The sequence below is a fragment of the Protopterus annectens genome, chromosome 10.part0, assembly GCF_019279795.1.
Source record: "Protopterus annectens isolate FY-2018-M chromosome 10.part0, PAN1.0, whole genome shotgun sequence".
In the NCBI taxonomy this organism is placed as follows: domain Eukaryota; kingdom Metazoa; phylum Chordata; order Ceratodontiformes; family Protopteridae; genus Protopterus; species Protopterus annectens.
In genome coordinates, this window is record NC_056744.1 from 1,395,431,672 (window position 1) to 1,395,450,167 (window position 18,496).

General features: G+C 41.6%; 1 protein-coding gene across 2 annotated transcripts in view; it reads right to left on the reverse strand.

Moving 5' to 3' along the window:
* Positions 1 to 18,496, reverse strand: part of ODF2L (outer dense fiber of sperm tails 2 like) — a 2,421,058-nt gene that overhangs the window by 1,634,194 nt on the left and 768,368 nt on the right. For both annotated transcript variants that reach the window (XM_044086028.1, XM_044086027.1), the window contains one exon: positions 7,887 to 8,003. In XM_044086028.1, the coding sequence (XP_043941963.1) occupies positions 7,887 to 8,003 (117 nt within the window). The remainder of the gene's footprint in view (positions 1 to 7,886; positions 8,004 to 18,496) is intronic.

Here is an 18,496-nt window from a genome sequence, read left to right on the forward strand (position 1 = left end):
CTTTTGTTCTACTCTAGTTTTCTTGTGACATTCTTCTGTGCTCTTTCTTTACATTCTGAATGTGAGTTCTGTGGGTAACATGTCAGACAGAATATCCGTGTTTGCAAACGCAGTCATGGAGTAAGTCAAGTTGGCATTAAAATTACTATTCTGGGAGTACCGATTCAAAGATTTATTTATTTATTTATTGATATTTGTTTAGCAGGAAAGTCCAACTGGGCCACAAAGAACCCATTTTCAGTGGAGGCCCAGGGAGAAATTCTCCAAGTACAAAGCAGAACAAAGTAAAAATGAGTAGTAGTAAATACATAGACTTTCAATAACAGGAGCTAATGAAAATACAGTAAAGACAATAGCGCAAAAATAAAAGATTATGTACTAGGATAATTATAGAATATTTTACTTAACATATACAGTAGGTATCTATACTAGTTATGGCATAAATAATTTATGGTAGACATAAGAAGGAAAAGAAATAAGTAGCTTATTGTTTAGAAAAGAAAAAAAAGGAAATTAGGAGATTGAAAATGGGTGAATAGAAGTGGAATAAGGGAAAGATAAAACTGAAGTGGTTAAGATATATAGGGCTAAGAGTTAGGTAGAGGAGTAGAGAGGAAAGAATAAGAGGGAAAAGTAAGGTGATAAAGGAAGACAGAGTTTACAGTAGAAGAGAGAGAAGGTGAAGAAGGGGTGTTGAAATGGCTAGAAGTTAGGCTGGAGTTAAGCAAACTGAAGTTGACTTTTTACTGTTGTGCAACTGCTGAACCTTCCCTTTGCTTTATGGCCCAAACGAACATAAACTCTGACTGCCTGACATGAGGTTTTTTATTGGTATCGTATAACTATGTAATTATAGAATGGATGTATTGAAAATTAGTTATGAAAAATAACATCTGCATCATGCGTAGAGAAAATGAACAATATGTTCAAATAAAAAATATTCAAAGTATTTACATTACCCAAAAATATATAAGCTGTATGCATCATCTTATTTGTTTGTGGCTTCAGACTTCACACTTCTAGCTACTGCAGATGCAAAAAGAGTAACTAAAAAAGACTAGATGGTACTTTTTCAAACTAAATGCATATTACTAATTTACAGGGCTGTCAATCTTTTCATTAGAGAGACAGTACAGTTGTGTACACTTACCATAAATGTAGATGTTAGAGTGTATTCACTGTTGCAGTCATTACAATTGGGTTATCCTGCTGGCAGCCTACCCTCAGTCGGCCTGAATTCCAAAGTCTAGGTCTGGCGTTGGTTGCTGTCACCTCTTCCCTGACGTCAGTGCGCAAGGGGTAAAAAAGATGCAGCCGACGCCATTTTCTTCAGTTTTTCTTGCCCCAGATGTCAGGTGCCCCCAAAAGGGTAGGCTAAAAATATATCAATAAAACATGCATGCAACAAGGTATATATTTTGCCTTCATCTACAAACAAATAAACCACATAGGTTGTATAGAATAGAGATGTACAGACAAGTTCCAGCAAAGAAATGGGGGGTGGCGGGTAGGTAACCTGGACTGCAACAGTAAATACACTCGAACATCTACATTTATGGTAAGTGTACACAACTGTGCTATGTTCTTCATGTTTCACTGTTGCAGTCATTACAACTGGGTTGAATCCCAAAGCTAAGGTTGGGAGGCTGGAGCTAAATAGCATTAGGGGCGGCTATTAGGCCCTGCAGAACTGCAGTGGCAAAGCCTGCCCTGGATTTAGAGTAGAGTGGTAAGTGATAGTGCTTTGTGAAGGGGTACACTGAACTCCAAGTAGCAGCCTCTAAAATGTCTTTGGTTGGTACTCCCCTGAGGAAGGCTGCTGTGGCTGCTGCTCTGGATGAATGTGGCCTAATACCCTTAGGTACTGGCTTGCCATGTAGAGAATAGCAGAAACGAATGCAGTGGCCTATCCACTTTGAAATAGTCTGCTTTGAGATAGCCTTTCCTTGTGATCCTGCAGCATATGCCACTAGTAATTGATCTGTCTTTCTGAAAGCTTTGGTTCTGTTCAAATAGAAGCGTAGCTGTCTGTGTATGTCCAAAGAATGCAGAATTATCTCCCCCTTATTCTGTGGGTTTGGATAAAAAGTAGGCAGATGAATAGTTTGGTTAAGGGCCACACTGGACACTACACCTTAGGCATAAATGTCGGCTTTGTCCTCAGAGAAACCCTGTCTGACTTTACAAAATCTGTTAAAAAAATCTTAGCTTCAATAGCATGGTATTTTAGTTTAATTAATTGATTTGATTGTAGTGGATGTCTTTGTAAATACTTTGGTTATTTTATTGAATGTTATAACCATTTCTATTTTAATTACAAATAAATATCATAACAATTTTATACAAGTATGTTAAAAAAAAAAAGAGAAACCCTGTCTGGATAAAAAATGATAAAAGGTTCCACAGCCATGAGTGCCTGTAGCTCTGAGACTCGTCTTGCAGAAGTTATTGCTAGGAGCAGACCTGTTTTTCCAAGATAAAAACTTTATATCAGCTGCAGCAGCTCACTTGAAAGGAGGCAGGGTGAGTTTTTCCAAGACATAATTGAGGTCCCATGCAGGTATTGGTGATCTCCTTGGAGGCCTTAAATTTTTGGCCCCTCTGAGGTACTGCCTTAAAGGATGAGAAAAGATTGGTGGCTCTGTATTGTAATGAGCTGAAACGGCAGAGGCATGAAATTTTATAGATGAAAAAGATAGGCCTTTGTCCAGCATCTCAGTCACGTATTGCAAAATCTGAGGAATGTTTGGTACAGATGTGTCAATTCCTTGTGCCTGGTTCCAAGCACAGAATCATAGGATTTTCTAGTACTAGGCCTCCTGGCCCCCAAAATGACATCCATCACCGCTTTAGTGAGAGGTGTGTTTTGTGTGACTACATTATCTGCCATGCTGCCAGATTTAAGGTCTTGAGTTGGCTGTGCAGGATCTGATTGTTCTGCTGGGACAGTAGATGAGGTACTTGAGGTTAGATCCAGGCTGGGCATTGAGACAAGCTCCTTAGGATTGGATACCAGTACTGGCATGGCCAGTCTGGGGCAATCAGTATCATTTTTGGCTTCTCCTGTCTGACCTTTAGGAGTACCTTGGGGAGGAGAGGCAAAGGAGGAAAGGCATATACTGTTATGTTTTTCCAGCTGAAAGATAGGGCATCCACTTTCCATGCTTGTCTGTGATAAGTCCTTGTGCAGAATCTCTTTAGTTGGCAGTTGTGAGGTGAGGCAAATAGATCTATGTCCGGGCATCCCTATTTCCTTGTTATCATGCTGAAGACTTGTGGCTCCAATTTCCACTCGTGGGGATCCATGAGGTTTCTGCTTAGTTCGTCTGCCAGAGTATTTATCTTTCCTGGCAGGAATTGTGCCTGCAGATGTACTTGGTAAGTCAATGCTGTGTTCCACAAAGTCATGGTTAGTCTGCAAAGGGGGTAAGAATAAGTGCTTCCCTGCTTGTTTATGTACCACATGACCGTGGTATTGTCTCTCTATCAGTAGTTGTCCCGGATGAAGTAGGTCCTTGAAGGCTGCCAGGGCATTTTGAACAGCTAACATCTCTTTTTGATTGATATGTAGATGCATTTGGTTTATGGACCATGTGCCTTGAATGCATCATCCTGCCATGTGGGCTCCCCAGGCATAATCCGATGCATCTGTTGTTAATGTCTGTGAGGCCGGGGGTAGAGTGAATGGCTGTCCCTTGTTCTGGTGACAGGCCTTCGCCCACCATCAAAACTCCTGTTGCAAGCAGGGAATGAGAGCAACTATTGTTTCCAGGCTGTGGCAATGTTGAGTCCAAACACTTTTTAGGTACCATTGAAGTTTCCTCATATGCAGTTTTGCATATGGAATTAGTAGAATGCAAAATGCCATGAAGCCCAAAGTCTGCAGAATTTTTCTTGCAAATAACTGGGCCTTTGTTGCCAACAGTTTGAAATAGGTAGTCAGTTGTCTTCGTTTGTCTGGCGTGAGATAAGCCATCTAGGCAGTTGTATTTAAGCTTGTACCCAGGAATATTATCTCTTGAGAGGGTACTAGTTTTGATTTCTGTTCGTTGACTGTGTACCCTAGGCATGATAGTAATCTCTTTACAAACGCCAGATGCTGTAGTAGAATGTCCTTGTTATCTGCTTGAATGAGGCAGTCGTCCAAGTAAGGATACATTTGTATTCCTCTTTGCCTGCAGTATGCAATTACTGGTGCCAGGCACTTTGTGAAGACCCTGGGCGCAGTAGATAAGCCAAAGGCAAGTGCAGAGAATTGGTAGTGCATTGAGCCAGCTTTGAATCTGAGGTATCTTCTGCATGTTTGTCTGATTGGGACATGCAGGTATGCCTCTTTTAGATCTAAAGTCACAAGCCAAGCCTTCTTGCCCAACATGGGCAGAAGCTGCTGTATTGTCAACATTTTGAATTTTGGAATATCCAGATATGTGTTTAGAATAGACAGGTCCAGTATTGGTCTCCAGGCTTTGTCCTTTCTGGGTACCAAGAACAGTCTTGAATAGAATCCTTGTCCCTGCTCTTGCTCTGGTACTTGTTGAATGGCCCTCATGTCCATGAGGGATGAAACTTGTTTTTGTGCCCCTGCCCATTGATTGCGTGGTAGATGTGGCATACCATTTGGCCTTGGGAGGGTGTGAAAGTGGAAGCTGTAGCTTTGTGATACTATATTTAGAACCCATTTGTCCTGGATGATCATGTGCCAATTTTGTGAAAAAAGTGCTAGTTTTTCCCCCAAAGGGGCTGCCAAAAGATAACTGCTTGGAGCTGGAAGGGGAAAGTCGGTGAGACTGTTTCCTGTATGGCTGTGATTTTTCCTCTCCGCTCTTGGAGGTAGAAGCACCCCATTGTTTAGGCCTGTATGAGCCCTGGGGCTGTGATCTGCCTCTGGGGCGTCTGTAACTGCCTCTTTGTGGCCTATCGGCCACTGGAAAGGACCAATTCTTTGTAGGCCAGTTCCTGCTAAATCTGGGAGGCTGTACCTGCAAGAAATCCTTGACTGTTTGCATAGATTTAGCTTTGTCCTCCATTTTCTTCAACACCTCTTCTGCTTTAACACCAAACAAAGTATCTTGCTGTAATGGAGCATCTAATCATTTTGCTTTAACATGATCAGGCAAATTCTGCTCTTTTAACCAAGCATGCCCCCCAATGACAGAAACTGTAACAGCGGCTCTGCAGGAGGCTGCTAGAGAATCAAAACCACATTGCAAAGTATGCTTTCCAACTTGTTCAGCTGCTTGCAATAAATCCTGCATTTCCCCTTGTTGTCGGCACATTCTGAATTTGTTGACATTTTCTGTTTAAGCAGTGACATAAGATATTGCTGATATTTAAGCATATGAAATTGGCAATTTAAGGCTCTTACAGCCAAGGCTGCAGAAGTATAAATCTTTTTACCCCATATGTCTAGGGCCCTAGAATCCCTATCAGAGGGGATAGGGTTTTTTGCAGTAGAAGCCTTGACCCCTTTGGGACCCTGAGAGATGGTTTCTGGGTCAGCAGCAGGGTTTTTATAAAGAAATTTATGTGAATCAGGAACCCTGTAGTATCTGTCTGGCTTAACAGTAGCTGGTAGTAAAGAGTCTGGAGATAGACTGGACTGAAAATGCATCATCTACAATGTCTAAAACAGGTGAGATAGCAAGGGGCCTGTGTTGAGGCAATAAAAGGAAGTCTCGGAGCCTTTTCTTGGATTCTGAGTAATCCTGGCTCTCCCAGTGGAAATGCTCCCTCACAGTATGCAGCGTCTCCCCAAAAGAATAATCCTCAGGAGGGGAGGCTGAAGGGATAGATTCTTCAGCATCAGAGTCCTCATAGGGAGGAAGAGAATATTCCTGCTCAGATGAGGAATCGGAGGAAATGGAAACCTGGTCTGAAGATTTGTATTCTAGCTCTTGCCCAGGCCTCTTATCAGAAGGGGGATGGGAACCCCTGATCAAAGTAATAAGGTCTTCGGCCATTTTAAGCATCTGTTTCTTAGGCATGGAGAATGCTGTACTTGTTTCTTTGTCTTTACAGTTGCTTTAGTCTTTGCCTTTGAAACTGAAGTAGGTTTTACATACAACTGTGTAGGTCTGAAAACACACTCAGAAGCCAATGCCTGCTCAGCGGCTCCAGACCCATCTGAGGGAATAGTTTCCAAGTGTCCAATACCTTGAGTTTCCAGCAGCCTCATCGGCTCCACATGGGAGTCAGAAGCGGCCTGTGGCTCTGAGTTAGCGGGCGTCAGGGGCTGCGAAAGTGCCTCACTGAGAACCGGCGACAGGCCTAGCAGAAGCCTCATCGTCGGTTTTGGATCTTGGATGCCTGTCCTTTTCTTTTTCCTTGCGCTTTTTATAAACTCTGGTAGTCGGCTGTTCCGACGGCATTATGTAATTAAATCTTCTGCCAAAGTAATGGAATGCAAAATCGTACCAACGCTTAATAGTGCGTTGGTTAAATCTAGCACAAAACCAACAACTAGCAACGTTATGGTCAGGGCGTAGGCAAGGAATACAGTAAGAATGAAAATCCTTATGAGGTATTTGCTTCCCACAAGAAATACAATTGTTAACTTTTTCTGACATTGGTCTGGAGCAAGAAAAAAGTTTCCCCAATGGGGTACTTAGCTTTAATGAAGACTTCGGATCTGAATTTCGAATTTGAAAAACTCAGGAGTCGGCCGACCGGCACTTGCAAACTGCTTTTGCTTCGGGCACCGCACGGCAAGAAAGACTGAAGAAAATGGGGTCGGCTGCATCTTTTATACCCCTGGCGCACTGACGTCAGGGAAGAGGCAACAGAAACCGATGCCGGACCTAGACTTTGGAATTCAGGCCAACTGAGGGTAGCCTGCCAGCAGGATAACCCAATTGTAATGACTGCAACAGTGAATCATGAGGAACATCCACAGGTAATATACTGTTGTGCCCTTAAGTCATATTATCCTATTGTAACTGTGTTTTTTTATTAGTATTACTACTTTATTTTATCTATTGTCTAAGTTCTACCAGCTATAGTAATCTACGTGAAATACAAAATCCAATCATATCACCTTTAAAGGTAATCACTTGACTGGCTTAAGAAATTAACTTTCAGAAAAACACTCTCTTTCCCCTTTTCAATTAAAGTACATTACCTTATTTATGACAGTGACACAATATATGCAGTTAAGTCAATGGTCAAACTGTCTGTAAAATCTGTAATCAGGTAGACTGGTATAGTGACTATGAACCATCTGACAGTATTAGTAGTGTTATCACATGGTACTGAAAACACTATTTGTAAGCTGATAAAACCTTATTAAATACTGCAAAAGAGAACATGCTGAAATAGGACTTCACTCGACACAAATTTAAAAGTGATGCTTCATTTTCGCTCATGCTTAGAAAACAAATCCAACATTTAAAATGGAGCTCGCAGCTGTCCTTACATTAATATGCATAGCTCAGCAACATGGAATGTCAAGCAACATTTTAACACACAAATTAATTCAGCTGACTTCTTTACTGCATACTTTATGTGAAAAAGAGATAAGGCCTATAGAAACAATACCAGGTGTGACAATGTAGTTATAATAATAACTGCATTTTCAGCATTATCATTCAGAAATCATAACAGCATTATCAATCAGAAATCATAACTATACTCACCGACAATTCATGCTTCAAAATATGGAAGTTAAAGCAAAATGTCCAAATAAACCTCTTGTAACAGTGACAATATATTAAAAAAAAACATGACTATGTGGCTTTTTGCTGGAAATTTTTGGATTTGTGCACAGTTCTTGAACCAAGATGCGGAGAGCTATGTTGGATATTATTTTCTTCCTACAAAGAACAAGCTGAGAAGAGTAACAAACAAAATACCCAAAAAATGATATATGTAGGTTCAGTAAGCACACGTACCTGCACTTGCAGCACTAGCCCAGTATTTTCTTCTTCTTTACTTTGGAGTTGACCATGTAGACGTTCTTTCGTGGCCTCTATAGCTTTTGTTAATTGCACCGCTTTATAAGAATGACTCTAAAACAAAATTTACAGGCAAACTGTGCTTATAGTTCAAGAAATAACAATAATAAACATGGAAACTATGATACAATTTAAAAAGTGTTCAAATTCTTCAGAAAAATACAGTGTTTACTTCTTATAGGCAACATTACAGAATCACTAAAATATGTGCAGACAGATTCAGAAATGTCTGACATTCTACGTGATTCTAGTTAATGAAACATGGCATTACAAGTGTCTGATAATGCCCTTTACCTACTGCCAGCCTTGACAGTTATCAGTGAGACCTCTGTTCTTGCAGTATTACATTACAACACACAATACAAAGAGAAACAACACATGACAAGCCATCATATTCACATACTGTACAATCCCACAAAAGGGTGCTGTACAATATGCTCCACAGTCACTCAAGAAACTAACATGATTCATAAAAGAAACTCATGCTGCTGTTCTGCTGTGTACAGATCCATGCTGGTGTAATTTGGTCATGTTGCTCCATTACCACATACCTACTGTCTTGGCTATATGGCTACACTGTAATGTGTTTAGAACTTCTTCACAGAGAATTGCCCACAGCAGCTAGAGGTGGAAAACCACAGTACAAGCACAGGAATGGTTGGTGGTCTTACATCTTGCACGTGACAGCTGTTCCAGTAAATTCATGTCTCACCACTGCACAGCATATCATGAGCAATGGTTAACTATACATGTCACTTGACAGCATCCATTTTGGATGAATATGCTCACCATAGCGGTTGTCGATTCTATTCACCCCTGTACACAAGTATTTGCACATGGATACCCGCATTACCATTCTGCATCTATGCTGTTACAAGTAAGATTTTTATAAATGTTTCTATCTTTATCTCCCAGACACTACTTTTCACTGTATAGTTCAAGGATATCACTCTTGACCACACTATATATATATATATATATATATATATATATATATATATATATATATATATATATATATATATATATATATATATATATATGTATAGATATTTATTACACACACACTTTTTATTTACCTTAATTGCCACTCATTATTACACAGAAACAAGTGAGTGTCAAAGGAGCTAAGGAGGCTTAGTGAGACAAAAGTGGTTTACACTGCATGGCTACACACTCCATATGCAAAGACAGTGCCGAGCAAATGGATACTCATTGTCTATGCATGGCGACCACATCTGCTTTGTATACCATTAGCCAAAAGGGATCTGGTAAGGTGGTCTCTATGACTAGCTGAAGCTCCATACTGTCTGGAATTTAATTCATCCTCAAGTCTTGGTGAGTACCTTGATGAGGTGGACCTTGTTTTTCACAAAATCTCACCAAGATGACACTGATGTACAGACTGTATTTTATATAACACATATCATGGACAGAAGTAGGTTAAAAAATAAAGGAGACAGCTGGGTGCACAACTCCCAAGATAAAAAGTGCCCAATCCTGTGCACTGGTAGCAGGACTGGAAAAAAATGACAGCGCAGAATCCTCAAGACATGGAAATATTCCTGCAATGGAGCTAGGCCAGGCCCAGGGGGAGGATGGCCCTCCTGTTGTAGAAGGAAGTAACAGTCCACAAAAATCACAAAAACTGATAGGCCAAAAATGAGCCATATAGGCGACAAAGTGGACTATTGAGGCTACGAAAGAAATTATGTATCATTGCTATTATGCAAGAAGCTCAGAATTTCCAGACAAAAGATATACGAAAAGATTAAGAGAGAAATTAGATTAAAGAAAAATACTTCCACAAGAAAAACTGTCATTAGCTTCAAATAAAAACTTGTGTTCATTAATACAACAGAGCCATGAAAAACACTATATATAGACCAAGAAACCTTCTGACATTTGGAAAAAGAAGCAACTGAGGAAGTGTGAAAATTTAAAGAACAAAATTTAGAGATGTTTGAAGGGTATAAAAAGAAATATGGACACGGGAAAGAGAGATCTGATGTGGTGCAATATTTATGAAAAGGAGAAAGCCAAATTAATCAACACAAAGAAGGCAGACCCAAAGATATTTGATGAGAAATATAGGCAAAGGCATCCAGATATAGAAAATTTCACAGTAAAAAAATAAGATCACAAAGAGGGAATGTAGAAAAGAAGATTAGTCAAGTAGAATTTCAAAAAATAGAAGCTGAAGTTATGGAATACTTGCAAAGTGAAGGCTTCAGTGCCGGGTCATATCACAGCATGATGGAACAACTAGTCCTCAAAGTAAGGAGAAACAAGAGGAGCAGGAGACATCTGAAGAAGAAATATGGACATATGAAAGAAAAAGAGATTTGATATGGTGCGATATTTATACAAAGGAGAAAGCAAAACTAATAAATGCAAAAAGAGCAGCACCAAAGAGATATGAAGAGAAATACAGGCAAAGACATCCAGATATGGAAAATTTTACAATACAAAAAATAAGAAAATAAAGAGGAAAGGTAGAAAAAAGGATTGGTAATGGTTAATGAAATAGAAACTGAGGTTATGGATTACCTACAAAGCAAAGGATTTAGTGTAGAAAATTTAACTCTGATAACACAACAGGATAGAGCAATGGACACCCAAATTCAGGAGAAACCAGTGGAGCAGGAAGCATCTAATTAGTTGACATATGAAGATACTTTGGAGCCTCAAATAGGAAACCAGCACAAAGGTTCAGCAGGAGCTATACAGCAAGGGAAAGAACAGGAAACTGTGGCAACTCTGACAGTCAATGTCGTGGAATGATAGGCCAGGAAGTTCTCATATGAAAGAGTAAAGGATGACACAGGGTGAAAATGAAGAGAACGTGGCACAGGAAGAAGCTCTGGAACTTTCTATACAATGTCTGCAGGAAATGGTGAACAAAGAAGGTGCCCTCAGTTTAGAAGAAAATGATCTAAGAGAAGAGTTAGTTGATTTACTAGAGATGGATAGACATATTAAGATCAATGAAAGAAATAGACTGCATAAGGTCAATAAAACCCCCAAAGTTAGAAGTCTGATAAAACAAAAGAACACAATAATTAGGACTGTCCACAGAGATTCATGCAATACAACAGAAGTAAATAGGATACATTACTGTGCAACCAAATTAACAAAAGATAAAGTCCTACCACAAGAACAAAGGGTAGTAAGGGAAAGGACAGGGAGAAATCAAACACTATCATGGAAGTATTGAATAGAGAAAACTATAAAACAATTAAGACAAGAAGTGTATAGAAGAGGAAATAGATCAACAAAAATACTCAGAAAGATAGATGTGACAAAAGCAATTCACAGTATTATAATGAATCAGGACCTATTATGCACTATTGCAAATAAACTAAAAACATCAGCACAGGCAGAAAAACTTAGAAGATGCACAGATAAATTTAAAGGAAAAGTACCGAATAAGCAATTTATTGATGACTCAAAAAGTTTTATAGAGAACTGGGAAACAAGGTAAAAGGAATTGAAAGGCCACAAAAAAATGAAGAAATAGATACATTTTGGAGAAATATTTATGAAGATGCTGTGGAAAGTACAGTTGGAAACTACCATAAATGTAGATGTTCGAGTGTTTTCACTGTTGCAGTCATTACTCTTGGGTTATCCTGCTGGCAGGCTACCCTCAGTCGGACAGAATTCCAAAGTCTAGGTCCGGAGTCGGTTGCTGTCGCCTCTTCCCTGACGTCAGTGCGCCAGGGATATAAAAGATGCAGCCGACGCCATTTTCTTCAGTTTTTCTTGCCCCAGATGTCAGGTGCCCCCAAATTGGTAGGCTGAAAAATATGGCAATAAAAATGATGCACAAAAATAACATTTCCTTCATCTACAAGCAAATACACCAAAAAGGTTGTATAGGATGGAGAAGTGCAAATAAGGCCCAGTAAATAAAAGGGGGATGGTGGGTGGGTAACCTGGACTGCAACAGTGAATAAACTCGAACATCTACATTTATGGTAGGTACACAACTGTGCTATACTATGTTCATCGTGTTTCACTGTTGCAGTCAGTCATTACTCTTGGGTTGAATCCCAAAGCTGAGGAAGGGCGGGTGGGCTAAATAAGGTTAGGAGAGGCTATGAGGCCCTGCAGAACTGCAGTGGCAAAGCCTGCTCTGGACTTAGAATAAAGAGGTAAATGGTAGTGCTTTGTGAAGGTGTGCACTGAACTCCAAGTTGCAGCCTCTAAGATATATTTGGTTGGTACTCCTCTGAGGAAGGCTGCTGAAGTCGCTGTTGCTCTGGTGGAATGAGGCCTAATGTCCTTAGGCACTGATTTGCCATGTTGAAAATAGCAGAAACGGATGCAATGGCCTATCCATTTAGAAATAGTCTGTTTTGAGATAGCCTTTCCTTGTGATCCTGCAGCATATGACACTAAAAGTTGCTCAGTCTTTCTGAAAGCTTTAGTTCTGTCCAAGTAGAAGCGTAACTGCCTGTGTATGTCCAAAGAATGCAGAATTTTCTCACCCTTGTTCTGTGGGTTAGGATAAAAGGTAGGCAAGTGAATGGTTTAGTTAAGGGCCACACTGGACACCACCTTAGGCATAAATGTAGGGTTTGTCCTCAGAGAAACCCTGTCTGGATGAAAAATGACGAAAGGTTCCACAGCCATGAGTGCTTGTAACTCTGAGACTCGCCTTGCAGAGGCTATTGCTAGGAGCAGAGCTGTTTTCCAGGATAAGAATTTAATATCTGCTGTTGATGCTGGCTCGAAAGGAGGCAGTGTCAGTTTTTCCAAAACATAACTGAGGTCCCAGGCCGGAATTGGTGCTCTCCTTGGAGGTCTAATGTTTTTGGCCCCTCTGAGGTACTGCCTTATTAAAGGATGAGAAAAGATAGGTGGTTCCGTATTGTAATGCGCTGAAATGGCAGAGGCATGAATCTTAATTGATGAGAAAGAAAGGCCTTTGTTTAGCATCTCAGTTAGGTATTGCAAAATCTGACGGATATTTGGTACACACGTGTCACTGCCTTGTTCCTGGTTCCAAACACAGAATCTCTTCCATTTTTCTGCATAAGATTTTCTGGTACTGGGCCTCCTGGCCTCCAAGATAACCACCCATAACAGCTTTAGAAAGAGGAGTGTTCTGAATGGCTATATTATTCGCCATGCTGCCAGATTTAAGGTCCTGAGTTGGCTGTGCAGGATCTGATTGTTTTGTTGGGTCAGTAAGTGAGAAGTCTAAGGCAATATCCATGCTGGACCTTGAGACAAGCTCTTTAGGATTGGGTACCAGTGCTGGCGTGGCCAGTCTGGTGAAATCAGTATCATTTTTGGCTTCTCTTGTCTGACTTTTAGGAGTATCCTGGGAAGGAGAGGCAGTTGGGGAAAAGCATATACCTTTAGATTTTTCCAGCTTAAGCATAGGGCGTCCACTTTCCATGCTTGCTTGTGATAGATAAATCCTTGTGCAAAATCTCTGCAATTGGCAGTTGTGAGGGGAGGCAAATAGATCTATGTCTGGGCATCCCCATTTCCTTATTATCATGCTGAAGACTTGTGGATCCAGTTTCCATTCGTGGGGATCCATGAGGTTTCTGCTTAGATCGTCTGCCATAGTATTTGTTTTTCCTGGCAGGAATTGTGCTTGCAGGTGAACTTAATGTGAAGATGCATCTGATTTGCAGGCCATGTGCCCTGAATACATTTTCCTGCCATATGGGCCCCCAGGCATAATCTGATGCATCCGTTGTCAGGGTCTGTCTGGCTGTGTGGGTAATCTGAATGGCAGACCCTTGTTGTGGTGACAGGCTTCTGCCCACGATCGAAACTCCTGTTGCAGGCAGGTAATGAGTGCAATTACTGTCTCCAGGCTGTGGCAATGCTGAGTCCAAACACTTTTTAGATACCATTGTAGTTTCCTCATATGCAGTCTGGCATATGGAATTAGTAGAATGCAAGATGCCATGAAACCCAAGGCCTGCAGGATTTTCCTTGCAGATAAGTGGGTTTTTGTTGCCAATTTCTTGAAGTAAGTAGTCAGTTGCTTTTGTCTGTCTGGCATGAGATAAGCCATCTGGGCAGTTATATTTAAGCTTGCACCCAGGAATATTACCTCTTTCAGAGGGCACTAGTTTTGATTTCTTTTCGTTTACTGTGTACCCTAGGCCAATTAGTAATCTTTTTACAAATGCCAGATGCTTCAGAAGAATGTCTTTGTTCTCTGCTTGAATTAGGCAGTCGTCCAAGTATGGATATAGTTGAATTCCTTTTTGTCTGCAAAACGCAATTACTGGTGCCAGGCATTTTGTGAAGACCCTGGGCACAGTAGATAAGCCAAAGGGCAGTGCAGAGAATTGGTAATGCATTGAGCCATCTATGAATCTGAGGTATCTTCTGCAAGGCTGTCTGACTGGGACATGTAGGTATGCCTCTTTTAGGTCCAAAGTTACGAGCCAAGCCTTCTTGCCCAGCATGGGCAGTAGCTGCTGTAGAGTCAACATCTTGAATTTTGGAACTTCCAGAAATGTACTTAGTATAGACAGGTCCAATATTGGTCTCCAGGTTTTGTCCTTTCTGGGTACTAGAAAGAGTCTGGAGTAAAATCCTTGCCCCTGCTCTTGTTGTGGTACTTGCTGAATGGTCCTCATGTCCATGAGGGCAGTAATTTGTTTTTGTGCCTGTGCCCATTGATTGTGTGGCAGGTCTGGCATACCTTTTGACCTTGGTAGGGTGTGAAAATGGAACCTGCAGCCTTGGGACACTATGTTCAGGACCCATTTGTCTTGGGTAATCATTTGCCAATTTGATGAAAAAAGTGCTAGTTTTCCCCCTAAGGGGGCTACCAAATAAAAAGTGCTTGGATCTGGTAGAGGAAAGTCATTGGGACTGTTTCCTGTAAGGTTGTGAATTGTCTTCTCCACTTTTGGAGGTAGCAGAACCCCATTGTTTAGGCCTGTATGAGCCTTGGGGCTGAGATCTGCCTCTGGGATGCCTGTATCTGCCTCCTTGTGGTCTGTCTGACACTGGAAAGGACCAATTTTAGAGGGCCAGTTCCTGCTAAACCTGGGTGGCTGTACCTGTAAGAAATCCTTGACTGTCTACATGGATTTTGCTTTATCCTCCATTTTTTTCAACACCTCTTCTGCTTTAGTACCATAAAGTATCATGCTGTAATGATGCATCTAATAATTTTGCTTTAACATGATCAGGCAGATTCTGTTCCTTTAACCAAGCATGCCTCCTAATAACAGATCCTTTAACAGCGGCACTGCAAGAGGCCTCCAGTGAATCATAACCACATTGCAAAGTATTCTTTCCCACTTGTTCAGCTGCATGCAATAAATCCTGCAATTCCTTGTTCTCTGAACATTCAGTATTTGTCAACATTTTCTGTTTAAGCAGAGACATTAAATATTGCTGATATTTAAGCATATGAAAAATAGAAGTTATGTTCTTACCATAACGTTCCATGTTAGTTGTCTTCTTCTCGCCTTCTTCTTGCTGGATGGGTTCGGAGCCGACCTCGGCTCCGACTCGGCCACTCTAAAGCTCGAGAGTTGGTTCCACCGGCTCGAGGCTCCCCTTATATCCCACAATGCTAGGCGAGAGTTACCTCAGATCTCGTTTGTAAGCTAACCCCAGCTTATAAGAGAAACAGTATAACTGTAAAAACAGAATCCACCTCTAACAACAGGAAGAAGAAGGGTGACCTACATCCTGAAACAAGAAATATGCATAATAGCATATAGCTAAGAAAGAGGTGGTAGAAAGAGAGGTCACGATCACAACTCCTCTAGGTCTGTCCAGGCCAGGGGAAGGAGGGGCAAGAAGAAGGCGAGAAGAAGACAACTAACATGGAACGTTATGGTAAGAACATAACTTCTATATGTTAAGTTGTCTATCTCGCCTTCATTCTTGCTGGATGGGACCGTCCTAGCACCTTGACCCGGGTGGCCTAAAGGAACAGACTCCTGAGAACAGTGGAACCAAAATTAGCTCTATGCCTAGAAGCTAAATCCAACTTATAATGGGAAATAAAAGTGTGAGGAGTAGCCCAAGTAGCCGCTGCACAAATGGTGTCAATAGGCAGTCTGTCTTGGAAGGCTAGAGAAGTAGCCAAAGCTCTGGTGGAATGGGCTTTAGGCTTATTAGGCAGTTTTGGTGTCTAATCTCATAAACAAGGGTAATCAGAGATGTTAGCCATCTGGATAAAGATACCTTTGAAACTGGAAGTCCCTTTCGGCTGTCCGCAGAGGAGACAAACAGCTGATCAGATTTTCTGAATTGTTTCGTCCTGTCCAAGTAGTACCTTAGTTGACGATGAACATCCAGACAGTGTAATTTTTGTTCAGACCTATTTGAATACTCCGGAAAAAGACAGGGAGGTCAATGCATTGGTTTAGATTTGATGTTGAAACCACCTTAGGCAAAAGGACGGGTTAGTTCAGAAGGAAACTCTGTCCTTATGGAACACAAGGTAAGGAGAACGACAACTGAGTGCTTGAAGTTCTGAAATTCTTCTAGCTGATGTGATAGCCACCAGAAAGAGAGTTTTCCATGATAATAACTTTAAGGAACATGAAGCTGCAGGTTCGAAGGGGAAAGAATCAAAGAAGCAAGAACTAAATTTAGGTCCCAAGGAGAAGGAGGATTTCTTACAGGAGGTCTGAGAAGAAAAACTCCTTTCAAAAACTTTGCAGAGTTTGTGGGACATTAGGGCGGATTCAGAAATACCCACATGGAAATTAGAAATAGCTGCCAATTGAACCTTAAGAGTAGATGGAGATGAACCTGCATGGAAGAGTTCAGCAAGAAAATCAAGGACTAGTTGGATGGAAGCGGTGAAAGGATCTATGTCCTTTCCTTGTGCCCAATATGAAAAGCGTTTCCACTTACTCAAATAAATCTTTCGAGTGGAAGATTTATGGGAAGCTATCAAAATATCTCTAACAGAGTGAGATAATTGAGGAAGCCTGGCTACGGTTGGAAGTGGAGGAACCAAGCAGTGAGGTTCAGAGAGGGAGGGAGCGATGAAACTGACCCAACTGATGGATCAAAAGATCTGGAACTAGGTCCAGATTCCACGGTCGCTCCAAAAGAAATCGATGCAGAAAGGGGAACCACACTTGTCGAGGCCAGTAAGGAGCAATGAGGATCAATGAGGCCTTCTGAGCGATAGCTTTCTGTATTACTTGAGAGATCAGTGGGAAAGGAGGAAATGCATACAGAAGTCCCGGGCCAAACTTGGACTAGCGTCCCTGCTGGGTTGGCCTGGTAAAGGGAATAGAGTGAAGTATTCTCTGCACTTGCTGTTTTGGGGAGTAGCAAAAGATCGCAGCAAGGCTGACCCCACTTGAGAAAAATCTCTCTCACTACAGAGTCTTTCAGAGACCACTCGTGAGGCATGAGAATAGCTCTGCTCAACTTGTCCGCAATGTGATTGGACTTCCGGGATGTGCGTTGCTATCAGAAAACGCTGAGAAGAAATCGCCCATTGCCACAGTCTGAGTGCTTCTCGACACAGGGGTATGATCTGGTTCCGCCTTGTTTGTTGATGTACCACACTACAGACATATTGTCTGTCTGGATTGCAATCGCTCCCAAGGGAAGAGAGTGTTGAAGGGCTTGCAACGCTAAAAGCACTGCTCTCATCTCCAGAACATTTATGTGCAAGTGGCATTCGTTTGGTTGCCATGTGCCCTGGACTGTCCTGCCCTGATAATGCCCCCCCCACCCGATCAGGGAGGCATCCGTTGTTAGAGTAGCAACCGGAGGAGGTGGAACAAATGGTCTCCCCAACAGGAGCTGGGGGGAAGACATCCACCACATGAGATGCTTTTTGCACGCTTGCGTGATCATAATGGTGTGAGACATTGGAAGTTCCTGGTATGACCATTGAGAAAAGAGCATCCACTGAAGGATCCGCATGTGGTATCTGGCCAATGGAAGGAGGGTATGGCGCTGCCATGATTCCCAACACCTTTAGAACTAACCTGGCTTTGGCTCTGTTGTTGTTGAGAAGTAGTGATACCAATTTTTGAATGTCTGATATCCTTTGGTTCGTTAGTGTTGCAGACATGTTTACAGTATCTAAATTTGCGCCTATGTAGGTAATAGTACGACAAGGCGACAAAACAGACTTTTCGCAATTTATTGAGATACCCAGTTTTTGACAGACGCGAAAAGTGTAATCTCTGGCCATCAGAAGGAGATGCTTGGTGGGAGCTGTGAGGAGCCAGTCGTCCAAATATGGAAACACCTGGAATCCTTGTCGTCTCAGGTGAGAAGCTACCACTGCCATGCATTTGGTAAACACCCGGGGGGCAGTGGTGAGACCAAAGGGCAGGGCCCTGAATTGAAAATGACTGGTTCCCAGCCTGAAGCGGAGGAATCTTCTGGAGCGTCTGTTCATTTTTATGTGATAGTACGCGTCCTGAAGGTCTATAGAGCACATCCAGTTTCCTTTTCCCAATAGGGAAGAATGGATTGCAGCGTGACCATCCGAAATCTTGTTTTCTTGACCGATCTGTTCAAGATACTGAGATCCAAAATTGGTCTCCAGTCCCCTGTTTTCTTTG